This window comes from Rhinoraja longicauda, chromosome 34 (genome assembly GCF_053455715.1).
Source record: "Rhinoraja longicauda isolate Sanriku21f chromosome 34, sRhiLon1.1, whole genome shotgun sequence".
Taxonomy (NCBI): domain Eukaryota; kingdom Metazoa; phylum Chordata; class Chondrichthyes; order Rajiformes; family Arhynchobatidae; genus Rhinoraja; species Rhinoraja longicauda.
Genome location: NC_135986.1, coordinates 5,908,442 through 5,924,248, shown reverse-complemented (window position 1 = coordinate 5,924,248; position 15,807 = coordinate 5,908,442). Strand labels below are relative to the sequence as shown.

Below are 15,807 nucleotides of genomic sequence, written 5' to 3'. Positions count from 1 at the left end.
GCGACTAGGCTTGTTTGTATACACTGGAATTTAGAAGGATGAGAGGGGATCTTATCGAAACGTATAAGATTATTAAGGGGTTGGACACGTTAGAGGCAGGAAACATGTTCCCAATGTTGGGGGAGTCCAGAACCACGGGCCACACACAGTTTAAGAATAAGGGGTCGGCGATTTAGAACGGAGATGAGGAAGAACTTTTTCAGTCAGAGAGTTGTGAATCTGTGGAATTCTCTGCCTCGGAAGGCAGTGGAGGCCAATTCTCTGAATGCATTCAAGAGAGAGCTAGATAGAGCTCTTAAGGATAGCGGAGTCAGAGGGTACGGGGAGAAGGCAGGAACGGGGTACTGATTGTGGACGATCAGCCATGATCACGTTGAATGGCGGTGCTGGTTCAAGGGGCCGAATGGCCTCCTCCTGCACCTATTGTCTGTTGAAACGTCACCTGTTCCTGTTCGCCGGAGATGCTGCCTGACCCGCTGAGTTACTCCAGCATTTATCTTGTTTATCTTCGGTGTAAACCAGCACCTGCAGTTCCTTCCTGCACATTTGGTCTAGTTTGCAATGCAGGTTTAGAGAGCAAGTGCAACTAGTTGATCCAGATTCTTCTCCAGCCGCTCAAAGATGCCATTTGCATTCCTGTGACTCTTCCGCTCAATCGGCAATTTGTGTCAATGTCAGTGGTTCAGTGTTGCTTTTAATGTCACCACCAGACCAAGTGGAGGCCAGTTCGTTGGATGCTTTCAAGAGAGAGCTGGATAGAGCTCTTAGAACGGAGATGAGGAAGAACTTTTTCAGTCAGAGGGTGGTGAAGGTGTGGAATTCTCTGCCTCAGAAGGCAGTGGAGGCCAGTTCGTTGGATGCTTTCAAGAGAGAGCTGGATAGAGCTCTTAAGGATAGCGGAGTGAGGGGGTATGGGGAGAAGGCAGGAACGGGGTACTGATTGAGAGTGATCAGCCATGATCGCATTGAATGGCGGTGCTGGCTCGAAGGGCTGAATGGCCTACTCCTGCACCTATTGTCTATTGTATTGTCTATTGTCTATTGACCCATTGGGCCCAAAACCTCTCCTGCATTGATGCAGCACCCTCTCCCCACCCTCTCCACCCCCCCTCCCCCCCCCCCCAATAAACTATCACGCATGTTCAAAGAGATATAGCCATGATCACATTGAATGGCGGTGCTGGCTCAAAGGGCCAGAATTGCCTACTCCTGCACCTATTGTCTAGTGTCTTGTATGGGATACCCCTAGAGCTCCACAGAAGCAGGCTGGGACTTATTGCAATTTACACTGAGATTGGCAAAATCACGCCATCAAATCTCCCGTCCCATCCCAGAGCACCAACCGCCATGAAACGAGACAAAATGCCGGTCCCGATACATCATTAACTCGCTGAATTTCAATAAACGTTGCTACCAATATTCCCTTTATAGACAATAGACAATAGACAATAGGTGCAGGAGTAGGCCATTCAGCCCTTCGAGCCAGCACCGCCATTCAATGCGATCATGGCTGATCACTCTCAATCAGTACCACGTTCCTGCCTTCTCCCCATACCCCCTCACTCCGCTATCCTTAAGAGCTCTATCCAGCTCTCTCTTGAAAGCATCCAACGAACTGGCCTCCACTGCCTTCTGAGGCAGAGAATTCCACACCTTCACCACCCTCTGACTGAAAAAGTTCTTCCTCATCTCCGTTCTAAATGGCCTACCCCTTATTCTTAAACTGTGGCCCCTTGTTCTGGACTCCCCCAACATTGGGAACATGTTTCCTGCCTCTAATGTGTCCAATCCCCTAATTATCTTATATGTTTCAATAAGATCCCCCCTCATCCTTCTAAATTCCAGTGTATACAAGCCCAATCGCTCCAGCCTTTCAACATACGACAGTCCCGCCATTCCGGGAATTAACCTAGTGAACCTACGCTGCACGCCCTCCATAGCAAGAATATCCTTCCTCAAATTTGGAGACCAAAACTGCACACAGTACTCCAGGTGCGGTCTCACCAGGGCCCTGTACAACTGCACACAGTACTCCAGGTGCGGTCTCACTAGGGCCCTGTACAACTGCACACAGTACTCCAGGTGCGGTCTCACTAGGGCCCTGTACAACTGTAGAAGGACCTCTTTGCTCCTATACTCAACTCCTCTTGTTACGAAGGCCAACATTCCATTGGCTTTCTTCACTGCCTGCTGTACCTGCATGCTTCCTTTCATTGACTGATGCACTAGGACACCCAGATCTCATTGAACTCCTCCTCCTCCTAACTTGCCAAGGATGAACAGGGAATGGGATATGTTACCACCCAACACACACGATGTGTGGCTCCCGATGTGCAGTCATTTAAAAAGGAGATCGAGCTACTAGATCTGTGTAAGAAAATAACTGCAGATGCTGGTACAAATCGAAGGTATTTATTTCACAAAATGCTGGGGTAACTCAGCGGGTCAGGCAGCATCTCAGGAGAGAAGGAATGGGTGACGTTTCGGGCCGAGACCCTTCTTCAGACTGATGTCAGGGGGGGGGCGGGACAAAGGAAGGATATAGTTGGAGACGGGAAGATAGAGGGAGAACTGGGAAGGGGGAGGGGAAGAGAGGGACAGAGGAACTATCTAAAGTTGGAGAAGTCGATGTTCATACTGGTTCAGTATGACCTCCGCTCAGTCCGCCTTAACCAACCTGATCTCCCTGTGGCTGAGCACTTCAACTCCCCCTCCCACTCCCAGGCTGACCTTTCTGTCATGGGCCTCCTCCAGTGCCATAGTGAGGCCCAGCGGAAATTGGAGGAACAGCAGCACCTCATATTTCGCCTGGGCAGCTTGCAGCCCAGTGGTATGAACATCGACTTCTCCCACTTTAGATAGTTCCTCTGTCCCTCTCTTCCCCTCCTCCTTCCCAGATCTCCCTCTATCTTCCCGTCTCCACCTATATCCTTCCTTTGTCCCGCCCCCCCCCCGACATCAGTCTGAAGAAGGGTCTCGACCCGAAACGTCACCCATTCCTTCTCTCCTGAGATGCTGCCTGACCTGCTGAGTTACTCCAGCATTTAGTGAATAAATGCCTACAAGTCCTTGCTCAGGCCCAAATGGAGTATTGTGGAGCTGTATGGGATCCTTTCAACACAACAACAAGAACAAGATCACCCTGGAGAAAGTACAACACCGACCGAGCAGCTCGCTTCGTCTGTAATGACTACAAGCGCAAATCAAGTGAATAATATGCTGACTTCTTGATATTCTTGCTATTGAGGGCGTGCAGCGTAGGTTCACCAGCTTAATTCCCGGGACTGTCCATATGTTGAAAGACTGGAGCGACTAGGCTTGTATACACTGGAATTTAGAAGGATGAGAGGGGATCTTATCGAAACGTATAAGATTATTAAGGGGTTGGACACGTTAGAGGCAGGAAACATGTTCCCAATGTTGGGGGAGTCCAGAACCAGGGGCCACACAGTTTAAGAATAAGGGGCAGGCCATTTAGAACGCAGATGAGAAAAAACTTTTTCAGTCAGAGAGTGGTGAAGGTGTGGAATTCTCTGCCTCAGAAGGCAGTGGAGGCAATTCTCTGAATTGCGTTCAAGAGAGAGCTGGATAGAGCTCTTAAGGATAGCGGAGTCAGGGGGTACGGGGAGAAGGCAGGAACGGGGTACTGATTGAGAGTGATCAGCCATGATCACATTGAATGGCGGTTTAATTGTCTTGGTAGAAATGTAAAAATTGTCTCCAGTGTGTGTGGGATAGTGTTAGTGCACGGGGATCGCTGGTCGGCGCGGACACGGTGGGCAGAAAGGGCCTGTATCTCTAAAACTAAAAACTAAAAAAACTGGGAATGGGGGAGGGAGAGAGAGAGAGGGAGGGAGGGAGGGAGGAAGGGAGGGAGGGAGAGGAGAGGAGAGAGAGGAGAGAGAGGAGAGGAGAGAGAGGAGAGAGAGGGAGGAGGGAGAGAGAGAGACAGCGATAGAGATGGGGGAGAGAGAGAGAGGGAGAGGGAGGAGAGAGAGAGGGAGAGATAGGGAGGGAGAGATAGGGAGGGGAGAGAGAGGGGAGAGAGAGGGGGAGGGAGAGGGGAGAGAGAGGGGAGAGAGAGAGAGAGAGAGAGAGAGAGAGAGAGAGAGAGAGAGAGAGAGAGAGAGAGAGAGAGAGAGAGAGAGAGAGAGAGAGAGATGGGGGAGAGAGAGAGAGAGATGGGGGAGAGAGAGGGAGAGGGAGGAGAGAGAGAGGGAGAGATAGGGAGAGAGAGATAGGGAGGGGAGAGAGAGGGGAGAGAGAGGGGAGAGAGAGGAGAGAGAGAGAGAGAGAGAGAGAAGAGGGGGAGAGGGAGGAGAGAGGGAGGGAGAGAGAGAGAGAGAGAGAGAGAGAGAGAGAGAGAGGGAGAGGGAGGGAGAGGGAGGAGAGAGGGAGGGAGAGAGAGAGAGAGAGAGAGAGAGAGAGAGAGAGAGAGAGAGAGAGAGAGAGGGAGAGGGAGGAGAGAGGAGGAGGAGAGAGAGAGAGAGAGAGAGAGAGGGAGAGGGAGGAGAGAGGGAGGGAGAGAGAGAGAGAGAGAGAGAGAGAGAGAGAGAGAGAGAGAGAGAGAGAGAGAGAGAGAGAGAAAATAAAAGAAAAGGAGGGGAGAAAGGGAGGGGGAAAAGAGAGAGAGAGAGGGGGGAGAAAAGAACGGGAGGGGGAAAGAGAGAGGGGGAAGAGAGAGAGAGGAAGAGAGAGGAAGAGAGAGAGAGCAAAGGTTCCTTGAAGTTGGAGAAGTCTTTCTTCATAATGCTGGGCTGCAAGCTGCCCAAGCGAAATATGAGGTGCTGTTCCTCCAATTTGTCCCACTCTGACAATGGAGGAGGCCCCAGGACAGAGAGGTCAGTGCGGGAGTGGGAGGGGGGGGTTAGGGTTTAGCAGGAGGAGAGGGCAGGAACGGGGTACTGATTGAGAATGATCAGCCGTGATCACATCGACTGGCGGTGCGTACAGGCTCGAAGGGCCGAGCGGGCCTCCTCCTGCACCTGTTGTCCGTTGTCTAACGGGGAGATCAGGTAGGCTTAGGCTGTCGACAGCGGGGAGGGGGGGGAGGAGGTTAGATTGCGTGATGGTCTAGGCTGCGTTCCTGACCCCGAGCTGGTGAGTTGTTGACGGGTGTTACAGAGAGGGCCGTTGTTCTTCCTGCGATCAGTCGTTGACGTTCTTCGAATGGTCAGGTGTTCTCGAGACACTGACGTCCTATTCATCGGCTTTAATATCGCGGCGTCGAACACAAGCCACGGTTTGCAAAAGAGACCAGATGACACAGTGAAATGTAATCATCTTTAAATGTCAGGCTTTTACAACCGGGTAGAGATAACAAGACATACAAAGCATTCTTGCCCAACCCATTACTACATGCAGGTAGTAGGTTAAAGCCCCAGTTAATTAAAGAATTCAGAGCATGCTAGTGAGGCAGTGTTCGCCTTTTTTACATTTTTTGTTTCGTTTGCACTGGAGGGTGAAACGCCTCACAGCGCCGGAGACCCGGTTCGATCCCGACCACGGGCGCCGTCTGTACGGAGTTTGTACGTTCTCCCCGTGAACTCTACAAGCGAGTTCAGGCTCCTAATCTGAGGAGAGACATTCTTGCCATAGAGGGAGTACAGAGAAGGTTCACCAGATTGATCCCTGGGATGGCAGGACTTTCATATGAAGAAAGACTGGAATTTAGAAGGATGAGGGGGGATCTTATTGAAACATATAAGATAATTAGGGGATTGGACACATTAGAGGCAGATAACATGTTCCCAATGTTGGGGGAGTCCAGAACAAGGGGCCACAGTTTGAGAATAAGGGGTAGGCCATTTAGAACGGAGATGAGGAAGAACTTTTTCAGTCAGAGGGTGGTGAAGGTGTGGAATTCTCTGCCTCAGAAGGCAGTGGAGGCCAGTTCGTTGGATGCTTTCAAGAGAGAGCTGGATAGAGCTCTTAAGGATAGCGGAGTGAGGGGGTATGGGGAGAAGGCAGGAACGGGGTACTGATTGATAGTGATCAGCCATGATCGCATTGAATGGCGGTGCTGGCTCGAAGGGCTGAATGGCCTACTCCTGCACCTATTGTCTATTGTCTATTGACTGGATAGACTGGGCTTGTACTCGCTGGAATTTAGAAGATTGAGGGGGGGATCTGATAGAAACGTACAAAATTCTTAAGGGGTTGGACAGGCAGGAAGATTGTTCCGATGTCGGGGAAGTCCAGAACAAGGGGTCACAGTTTAAGGATAAGGGGGAAGAAGTCTTTTAGGACCGAGATGAGAACGTTTTTTTTTCACACAGAGAGTGGTGAATCTGTGGAATTCTCTGCCCCAGCTGTAACTGTAATTCTTTTTTGTGCACAACCCGCAGGCATTGCCACTTTCATTTCACTGCACATCGTGTGCGTGTATGTGACAAATAAATTTGACTTGACTTGACTTGACTTGACTAGTTGAGGCCAGTTCATTGGCTATATTTAAGAGGGAGTTAGATGTGGCCCTTGTGGCTAAAGGCATCAGGGGGGTATGGAGAGAAGGCAGGTACGGGATACTGAGTTGGATGGTCAGCCATGATCGTATTGAATGGCGGTGCGTACAGGTTCGAAGGGCCGAATGGCCTACCCCTGCACCTATTTTCTATGTGACCTGCGTGGGTTTTCTCCGGGTGCTCCGTTTCCTACCACGCTCCAAAGACGTGCAGGTTTGTAGGTTAATCGGCTTGGTACATGTAAAAATTGTCCCTAGTGGGTGTAGGATAGTGTTATTGTGCTGGGATCGCTGGTCGGCACGGACCCGGTGGGCCGAAGGGCCTGTTTCCGAGCTGCATTTCTAAAACTAAAACGGAAGGCAAGACCTGGCATTATCCTCATGTACCTTCTCTGTGCTCTGCCCAGACTAAATTGTGTCATTGTGTCACGAAAATGTCTTTAGATTTATTTTGTGTACGGTCGCTAATTTCTTTCCCTGTCGGGCTGATCTGCAGGCGAGCGGCGGCTATTGAGGCGAGACCCCCTGGATTACGATGGAGACCCTGGAGACGGGCAGGCACCGGCCAAGCCGCCCCTGAGGCCGAAGCCCCCAATGAGGAAGAGTGCTCAGGACGACGGCCTGCCGATGGGCGGCAAGGGGCGGCCGAGAGCTAGCCCTCCGGTCCCCGCCAAGCGCCCGGTGTCCGAGTTCCCGGCCGGCGAGGCCGCCCCGGGCCGGGGCAACGTCCGGAAGATCCGTGAGCGCTTCGACAAGGCCCCCGGGTTGCCGGAGCGGGGGAGGGGCGTCGCGGTGGCGGTGAGGCGCCCCACGGCGGTCAGGGCGTTCCGAGTCGGCCCGCGAGCACCCCAGGGACTCCCCCCCGGTGCCGAAGGCCCGGCGCAAACGGACGGTTACCCGGCAAACGGCAGTGAAAAGCGGCGGGGATCAGGCGCGGACAGGGCCCGCCGAGCGACCAGCGAGCCCTGGAGCCAGCGAGCGGTGGAGTTCATAAGTCACTCCTCCGCCTACCTGGTTTCCCCGGCAACCGTTCGGCCCTCCGTCTCAGAGTGAGCTGCGTTCAACAACTGAAACCCAAATATTTCCCCTCTGACTTGCCCTGAGGGATATGGCAGGCCCTCAATGTTCTTGAGACATTAATGCTGACTGACTGGTATAAGATCCCCCGGGTGTCCGGGCCTGCAGTGTCCGGGCCTACAGTGTCCGGGCCTACACTGACCGGGCCTGTAGTGTCCGGGCCTACAGTGTCGGGCCTACAGTGTCGGGCCTGCAGCGTCCGGGCCTGCAGCGTCCGGGCCTGCAGTGTCCAGGCCTGCAGTGTCCGGGCCTACAGTGTCCGGGCCTGCAGTGTCTGGGCCTGCAGTGTCTGGGCCTGCAGTGTCTGGGCCTGCAGTGTCCGGGCCTACACTGACCGGCCTGCAGTGTCCGGGCCTGCAGTGTCCGGGCCTACAGTGACCGGGCCTACACTGTCCGGGACTACAGTGGCCCCCAGGCCTGCAGCGTCCGTGCCTGCAGTGTCCGGGCCTACAGTGTCCGGGCCTGCAGTGTCCGGGCCTACAGTGACCGGGCCTACACTGTCCGGGACTACAGTGGCCCCCAGGCCTGCAGTGTCCGGGCCTGCAGTGTCCGGGCCTGCAGTGTCCGGGCCTGCAGCGTCCGGGCCTACAGCGGCCCCCGGGCCTAATACGGGACAAGGGCGGTCCCGTACGGGACAAACCAATTTAACCCAAAATATGGGATGTCCCGGCTAATACGGGACAGTTGGCGACCCTACTGTACACTGTAAATGGATGGGTGACGTTTCGGTTCGAGGCCTATCTTCAGACCGTCCCTACTACTTCAGTACGTTCCCACGTATTTTGCTGTACCTCGTCACATGTGACAATGAACTAAACTCCGACTTCCTTTTGCAGATGGCCCGTGTGAGACGGTGGCAGACGGCCCGTGTGAGACGGTGGCAGATGGCCCGTGTGAGACGGTGGCAGATGGCCCGTGTGAGATGGTGGCAGATGGCCCGTGTGAGATGGTGGGCAGTGGGCATTGCCCCATCAGCTGCCCCTGCCTTTGCCACAGGGGGAGGCCAGGCATGGTGCTGGTGTGGAGGCCCGCGCCCGCTGCCACCCTGGTGGACCCGGCAATGACGGACTCCCCCCTGTCCGACTCCTCGCAGAGCGACGACGAACCGTTCGCCCACGTCCTTGCCATCAACGAGACGCCCAACCACCGCCCGGCGGGCGGGGGGGCGGGCGGGGCGGAGGAAGACCGGTATCTCCTCGTCATCCCGTCTGGGCCGCCGCCGACCGCCGCGGGAGATGCGCCTCAGCCGGGCGGGGGTCCCGAACCGGAAGGCGAGAGGGCGGGTGGTCCCGACGCCATCCCGATGCCCAAGCCGCCGCGTCGCCAAAAGTCGGCCGGGCGGACCTCCCCGGACAGCGCCCCCCGGCCGCCCTCCCTGGACATCGCCCCCCGGCCGCCCTCCCAGGACAGCGCCCCCCGGCCGCCCTCCCAGGACAGCGCCCCCCGGCCGCCCTCCCTGGACAGCGCCACCCGGCAGCCCTCCCAGGACAGTGACCCCCGGCCGCCCTCCCTGGACAGCGCCACCCGGCCGCGCTCCCAGGACAACGCCCCCCGGCCACCCTCCCTGGACAGCGCCCCCCGGCCGCGCTCCCAGGACAGCGCCCCCCGGCTGCCCGCCCGGCTCCACCTATCCCCTGCCCGGCTGCCCTTGCCATCTGCCGTCGCCCCGCAGCGCTACTCCGCGGCCGACATGGACAAGTTCTCCAAGTGCGTGGACCATCTCAACCTTCACGTGCGGGGGCTGGGGCTGCCCGCCCGGGGCCGGACCTCCCTGCTACCCCCCAGCCCCCCGGTCACCCGCTCGGCTCCGCCCAGCCCCAAGGAGAAGCACCTGACGCACACCTACGACCAGGTGGACGACGGTAAGAACTGCCAGCCGCCCGTCTCTACGGAGTTAGAAACATAGGTGCAGGAGGAGGCCATTCGGCCCTTCGAGCCAGCGCCGCCATTCATTGTGATCACGGCTGACCGTCCACAATCAGTAACCCGTGCCTGCCTTCTCCCCATACCCCTTGATTCCTCTATCTAACTCTCTCTTAAATCCATCCAGTGATTTGGCCTCCACTGCCCTCTGCGGCAGAAAATTCCACAAATTCACAACTCTCTGGGTGAAAAAGTTCCTTCTCACCTCAGTTTTAAATGGCCTCCCCTTTATTCTCCGACTGTGTGGCCCCTGGGTTCTGGACTCGCCCAACATTGGGAACATTTATCCTGCATCTGGCTTGTCCAGTCCTTTTATAATTCTATACGTCTCTATAAGATCCCCCTCTCGTCCTTCTAAACTCCGGTGAATACAAGCCCAGTCTTTCCAATCTTTCCTCATACGACAGTCCCGCCATCCCAGGGATCAATCTCGTGAACTTATGCTACCTGCCTCAGTTATTGTTGCTGTTGTTTATGTTTTACTTCGAACATGTAAAACAAAAAAAAAGACAAATACCAAAACAAATTGACAATAAAATGATAAACCTATACACAACTCGATTAATAAATTCTCATAAGCAACACAAATTGTATCTTGCATGTAAGGAGGAGGAAGTATACTTTTATTTATTCTGCCCCCCTTCTCCGCTACGAAACAATTAATTCATAAACTTTATCTCATGTATATAATAGACAATAGACAATAGGTGCAGGAGGAGGCCATTCAGCCCTTCGAGCCAGCACCGCCATTCAATGCGATCATGGCTGATCACCCTCAATCAGTACCCCGTTCCTGCCTTCGCCCCATACCCCCTCACTCCGCTATCCTTAAGAGCTCTATCCAGCTCTCTCTTGAAAGCATCCAACGAACTGGCCTCCACTGCCTTCTGAGGCAGAGAATTCCACACCTTCACCACTCTCTGACTGAAAAAGTTCTTCCTCATCTCCGTTCTAAATGGCCTACCCCTTATTCTTAAACTGTGGCCCCTTGTTCTGGACTCCCCCAACATTGGGAACATGTTTCCTGCCTCTAATGTGTCCAATCCCCTAATTATCTTATATGTTTCAATAAGATCCCCCCTCATCCTTCTAAATTCCAGTGTATACAAGCCCAATCGCTCCAGCCTTTCAACATACGACAGTCCCGCCATTCCGGGAATCAACCTAGTGAACCTACGCTGCACGCCCTCCATAGCATGAATATCCTTCCTCAAATTTGGAGACCAAAACTGCACACAGTACTCCAGGTGCGGTCTCACCAGGGCCCTGTACAACTGCACACAGTACTCCAGGTGCGGTCTCACTAGGGCCCTGTACAACTGCACACAGTACTCCAGGTGCGGTCTCACTAGGGCCCTGTACAACTGCACACAGTACTCCAGGTGCGGTCTCACCAGGGCCCTGTACAACTGCACACAGTACTCCAGGTGCGGTCTCACCAGGGCCCTGTACAACTGCACACAGTACTCCAGGTGCGGTCTCACTAGGGCCCTGTACAACTGTAGAAGGACCTCTTTGCTCCTATACTCCTATGTACATATATTTATGTACAGGAAAACAAACTGCAGATGCTGATTTACATCGAAGGTATTTATTCACAAAATGCTGGCGTAACTCAGCAGGTCAGGCAGCATCTCAGGAGAGAAGGAATGGGTGACGTTTCGGGTCGAGACCCTTCTTCAGACTGAGAGTCTGGGGAGAGGCACTGCCTCCTATGAATCTCAGTCTGAAGAAGGGTCTCGACCCGAATCGTCACCCGTTCCTTCTCTCCTGAGAAGCCCCCCGCCCCTGCTGAGTTACTCCAGCATTTTGTGTCTTGTCTTTGGCGCGAACCGGAATCTCCAGTTCCTCCCTGCACACGATCTCCCCCCGTGACCTGCGTGGGTTTCCTCCCACGCTCCAAAGACGCACGAGTTTGTACGTCAATTAGCTTCCCGCAATTGTAAATTGTCCCAGGTGTGCGTGGGAGAGCGTAGGGACGCGGGGATCGCTGGGCGGCGTGGGCACGGGGGGGGGGGGGGGGGGGTCGAGGGGCCTGTTTCCGCGCTGTATCTCTAAACAAAACGAAACTAAACTGAAAACGTGCACAAAACCAAGTGATCACCGCCAACAACTGCAGATGTGAATAATTCGATCCTAACCACGGGCGCCGTCTGTACGGAGTTTGTACGTTCTCCCCGTGACCTGCATGGGTTTTCTCCGGGATCTCCGGTTTCCCCCGCACTCCAAAGACGTGCGGGTTTGTGGGTTAATAGACAATAGGTGCAGGAGGAGGCCATTCGGCCCTTCGAGCCAGCACCGCCATTCAATGTGATCATGGCTGATCGTCCTCAATCAGTACCCCGTTCCTGCCTTCTCCCCATACCCCCTGACTCCGCTATCCTTAAGAGCTCTATCTAACTCTCTCGTGAAAGCACCCAGAGAATTGGCCTCCACTGCCTTCTGAGGCAGAGAATTCCACAGATTCACAACTCTCTGACTGAAAAAGTTTTTCCTCATCTCCGTTCTAAATGGCCTTACCCCTTATTCTTAAACTGTGTGGCCCCTGGTTCTGGACTCCCCCAACATTGGGAACATGTTTCCTGCCTCTAACGTGTCCAACCCCTTAATAATCTTATATGTTTCAATAAGATTGACCTGGTATAAGTGTAAATTGTCGTGTGTGTGTGTGTGTGTGTGTGTGTGTGTGTGTGTGTGTGTGTGTGTGTGTGTGTGTGTGTGTGTGTGTGTGTGTGTGTGTGTGTGTGTGTGTGTGTGTGTGTGTGTGTGTGTGTGTGTGTGTGTCTCTGTCTCTGTCTCTGTCTCTGTCTCTCTCTGTCTCTCTCTGTCTCTCTGTCTCTGTCTCTATCTCCTCGGTGGGCCTGTTTCCGCTCTGTATCTCTAAACCACGGTCATCTTTGGCTTATCCATTTTGCAAGACAAACAGAGTTCATGTAATGATGATACAACAAGGCACCTTGCCACAGTCAGAGTGCTGATTTTTTCCATTTGATGTTTTATGTTGAGCAGGTGTAGAGGATTGCTCCCGAAACAACCAGTACGAACTCCACCTGGACAACACGCAGAGCAGGTCAGCTCTTTCGTTCAACGATAGTTTATTGTCACAGGGGCCACACACCCGGGTTCCATCCAGACCATGGGGTTTGCACGCTATCCCTGCGACCGCGTAGGCTTTCTCCGGGCGCTCCGGTTTCCTCCCACACTGCAAACACACGCAGCTTTGTAGGTTAATTATCCTTTGTAAATTGCCTACAGCGCCCGGGCCTACAGCGCTTCCCAGGCCTACAGCGCCCCCCCGGGCCTACAGCGCCGCCCGGGCCCACAGCGTCCCCCGGACCTACATCGCCTCCCGGGCCTACAGCACCTCCCGGGCCTACAGCGCCCCCCCAGGCCTACAGCACCCCCCCAGGCCTACAGCGCCCCCCGGGCCTACATCGCCTCCCGGGCCTACAGCGCCTCTCGGGCCTACAGCGCCCCCCCCCCGGGCCTACAGCACCCCCCCGGGCCTACAGCGCCTCCCGGGCCTACAGCGCCCCCCCCCGGGCCTACAGCGCCCCCCCCCGGGCCTACAGCGCCCCCACCGGGCCTGCAGCGCCTCCCGGGCCTACAGCGCCCCCCCGGGCCTACAGCGCTCCCCCGGGCCTACAGCGCCCCCCCCCGGGCCTACAGCGCCCCCCCCCCCCGGCCTACAGCGCCCAACCCGGGCCTACAGCACCCACCTGGGCCTAATACGGGACAAGGGTGGTCCTGCACGGGACAAACCAATTTAGCTCAAAATACGGGATGACCCGGCTACCCTAAGGATAGAACTATGTACGGGGATGATTGTTGGTCGGCACAGACTCAGTAGCCGAAGGGCTAACAGATAGGTTAACAGATAAACTAAGAAGATAGACACAAACACAAAATGTTGGAGTAACTCAGCGGGAGAGGCAGCATCTCTGGAGAGAAGGAGTAGTTGACGTTACCAGAGATGCTGATTGTCCCGCTGAGTTACTCCAGCATTTCGTGTCTATCTTCGGTGTAAAAACAGTTCCTGCCTACACTCACAGATAGACTCGTCTATGAAGGGCATGTGACTCCAGTTGACAGTCTTGTCTGGAGCTTGTTGTAGACTTTCTATGTGCATTTCGAGGCTCAACTTCCTTGATGTTATTATTGAATGCAGAAGTTGCAATGCTTATTCAAGCAAGCTAAGCTGTCAAATCATCCCATCTACAAAATTTGAACCGGTTCAACCAGAGTGCCCAAAATAGAAACCAGGGCCTTGTTATCTCTCTGTAGGTCTCCACCCTCTTTTGGCCTGCCACATGGGCCAGTTGCCAAGGGCAACCAGGACTTTGAGATGAGGGCAATCTCGGCCTAGTCAAGGGGTCTGAGCTAATTAAGACAGGCCTGGATTTCCCAAAGCTTTGGAAATTGGGAAGGATGCACTCTGAAAGAACTCTGGAAGAGCATCATAGACATGAGGAACATGGGGTGGCACGGTGGCGCAGCGGTAGAGTTGCTGCCTCACAAGGGTTGCCAACTGTCCCGTATTAGCCGGGACATCCCGTATATTGGGCTAAATCTGTTTGTCCCGTACGGGACCGCCCTTGTCCCGTATTAGGCCCGGGGGGCGGTGTAGGCCCGGACGCTGTAGGTCAGGACAGTGTAGGCCCGGACGCTGTAGGTCAGGACAGTGTAGGCCCGGACACTGTAGGTCCGGACGCTGTATCATATCATATCATATCATATATATACAGCCGGAAACAGGCCTTTTCGGCCCTCCAAGTCCGTGCCGCCCAGTGATCCCCGTACATTAACTGTAGGTCAGGACAGTGTAGGTCCAGACAGTGTAGGCCCGGACACTGTAGATCCGGACGCTGTAGGTCAGGACAGTGTAGGTCCAGACAGTGTAGGCCCGGACACTGTAGGCCCGGAGGCCCGGGCGCCGCCTAACGGAGGTTGCGTGGCTGGGTGAGGTCAGGAGGGGCGCGGGGCGGTGACGTCACCTTGTCCCGTATTTGGGAGTGAGATAGTTGGCAACCCTATGCCTCAGAGTGCCAAAGACCTGGTTTGATCCTGGCCACGGGTGCTGTCTGTAGGGAGTTTGTACGTCCTCCCTGTGACATAGAAACATAGACAATAGGTGCAGGAGGAGGCCATTCAGCCCTTCGAGCCAGCACCGTCATTCAATATGATCATGGCTAATCATCCACAAACAGGGCTTTCTCCACCCACATATCCCTTGATTCCGTTAGCCCGAAGAGCTAATCTAACTCTCTCTTGAAATCATCCAGTGAATTGGCCTCCACTGCCTCTGTGACAGAGAATCCCACAGATTCACAACTCTCTGGGTGGAAACATTTTTCGTCATCTCAGTCCTAGATGGCCGACCCCTTATTCTTAAACTGTGTGTGGCCCCTGGTTCTGGACTCCCCCAACATCAGGAACATTTTTCCTGCATCTAGCCTGTCCAATTCCTTAAGAATTATATATGTTTCTATAAGATCCCCTCTCATCCTTCTAAATTCCAGTGAATACAAGCCCAGTCGACCCATTCTTTCATCCTAAATGTCAGTCTCGCCATCCCGGGGATTAACCTGGTGAACCTACGCTGCACTCCCTCAATAGCAAGAATGTCCTTCCTCAAATTAGGAGACCAAAACTGCACACAGTACTCCAGGTGCGGTCTCACTAGGGCCCTGTACAACTGCAGTAGGACCTCTTTGCTCCTATACTCAACTCCTCTTGTCATGAAGGCCAACATTCCATTAGCTTTCTTCACTGCCTGCTGTACCTGCATGCTTACTTTCAGTGACTGATGTACAAGGACACCCAGGTCTCGTTGCACCTCCCCTGCTCCTGATCTGACACCATTCAGATAATGATCTGCCTTCCTGTTCTTGCCACCAAAGTGGATAACCTCACATTTATCCACAGTATACTACATCTGCCCACTCACGCAACCTGTCCAAGTCACCCTGCAGCCTCATAGCATCCTCATCGCAGCTCACACTGCCACCCAGCTTTGTGTCATCCGCAAACTTGGAGATGCGTGGGTTTTCTTCGGATGCTCCAGTTCCCCCCCCTCCCCCCCCCCCCCCCCCCCCACTCCAAAGACATACAGGTTTGTAGGTTAGAAGGATGAGAAGAGATCTTATCGAAACGTACAAGATTATTAAGGGGTTGGACACGTTAGAGGCAGAAAACATGTTCCCAATGTTGGGGGGAGTCCAGAACAAGGGGCCACACACAGTTTAAGAATAAGGGGTAGGCCATTTAGAACTGAGATGAGGAAAAACCTTTTCAGTCAGAGAGTTGTGAATCTGTGGAATTCTCTGCCTCAGAAGGCAGTGGAG

General features: G+C 54.2%; 1 protein-coding gene across 1 annotated transcript in view; it reads left to right on the top strand.

Annotated features, from left to right (window-relative positions):
• Nucleotides 1-15,807, top strand: part of LOC144609302 (uncharacterized) — a 94,965-nt gene that overhangs the window by 26,136 nt on the left and 53,022 nt on the right. Inside the window, exons 3-5 of the mRNA XM_078427733.1 lie at nt 6,960-7,444; nt 8,425-9,402; nt 12,473-12,533. Coding sequence (XP_078283859.1) covers nt 8,463-9,402; nt 12,473-12,533 — 1,001 coding nt within the window. The 5' untranslated portion in view covers nt 6,960-7,444; nt 8,425-8,462. The remainder of the gene's footprint in view (nt 1-6,959; nt 7,445-8,424; nt 9,403-12,472; nt 12,534-15,807) is intronic.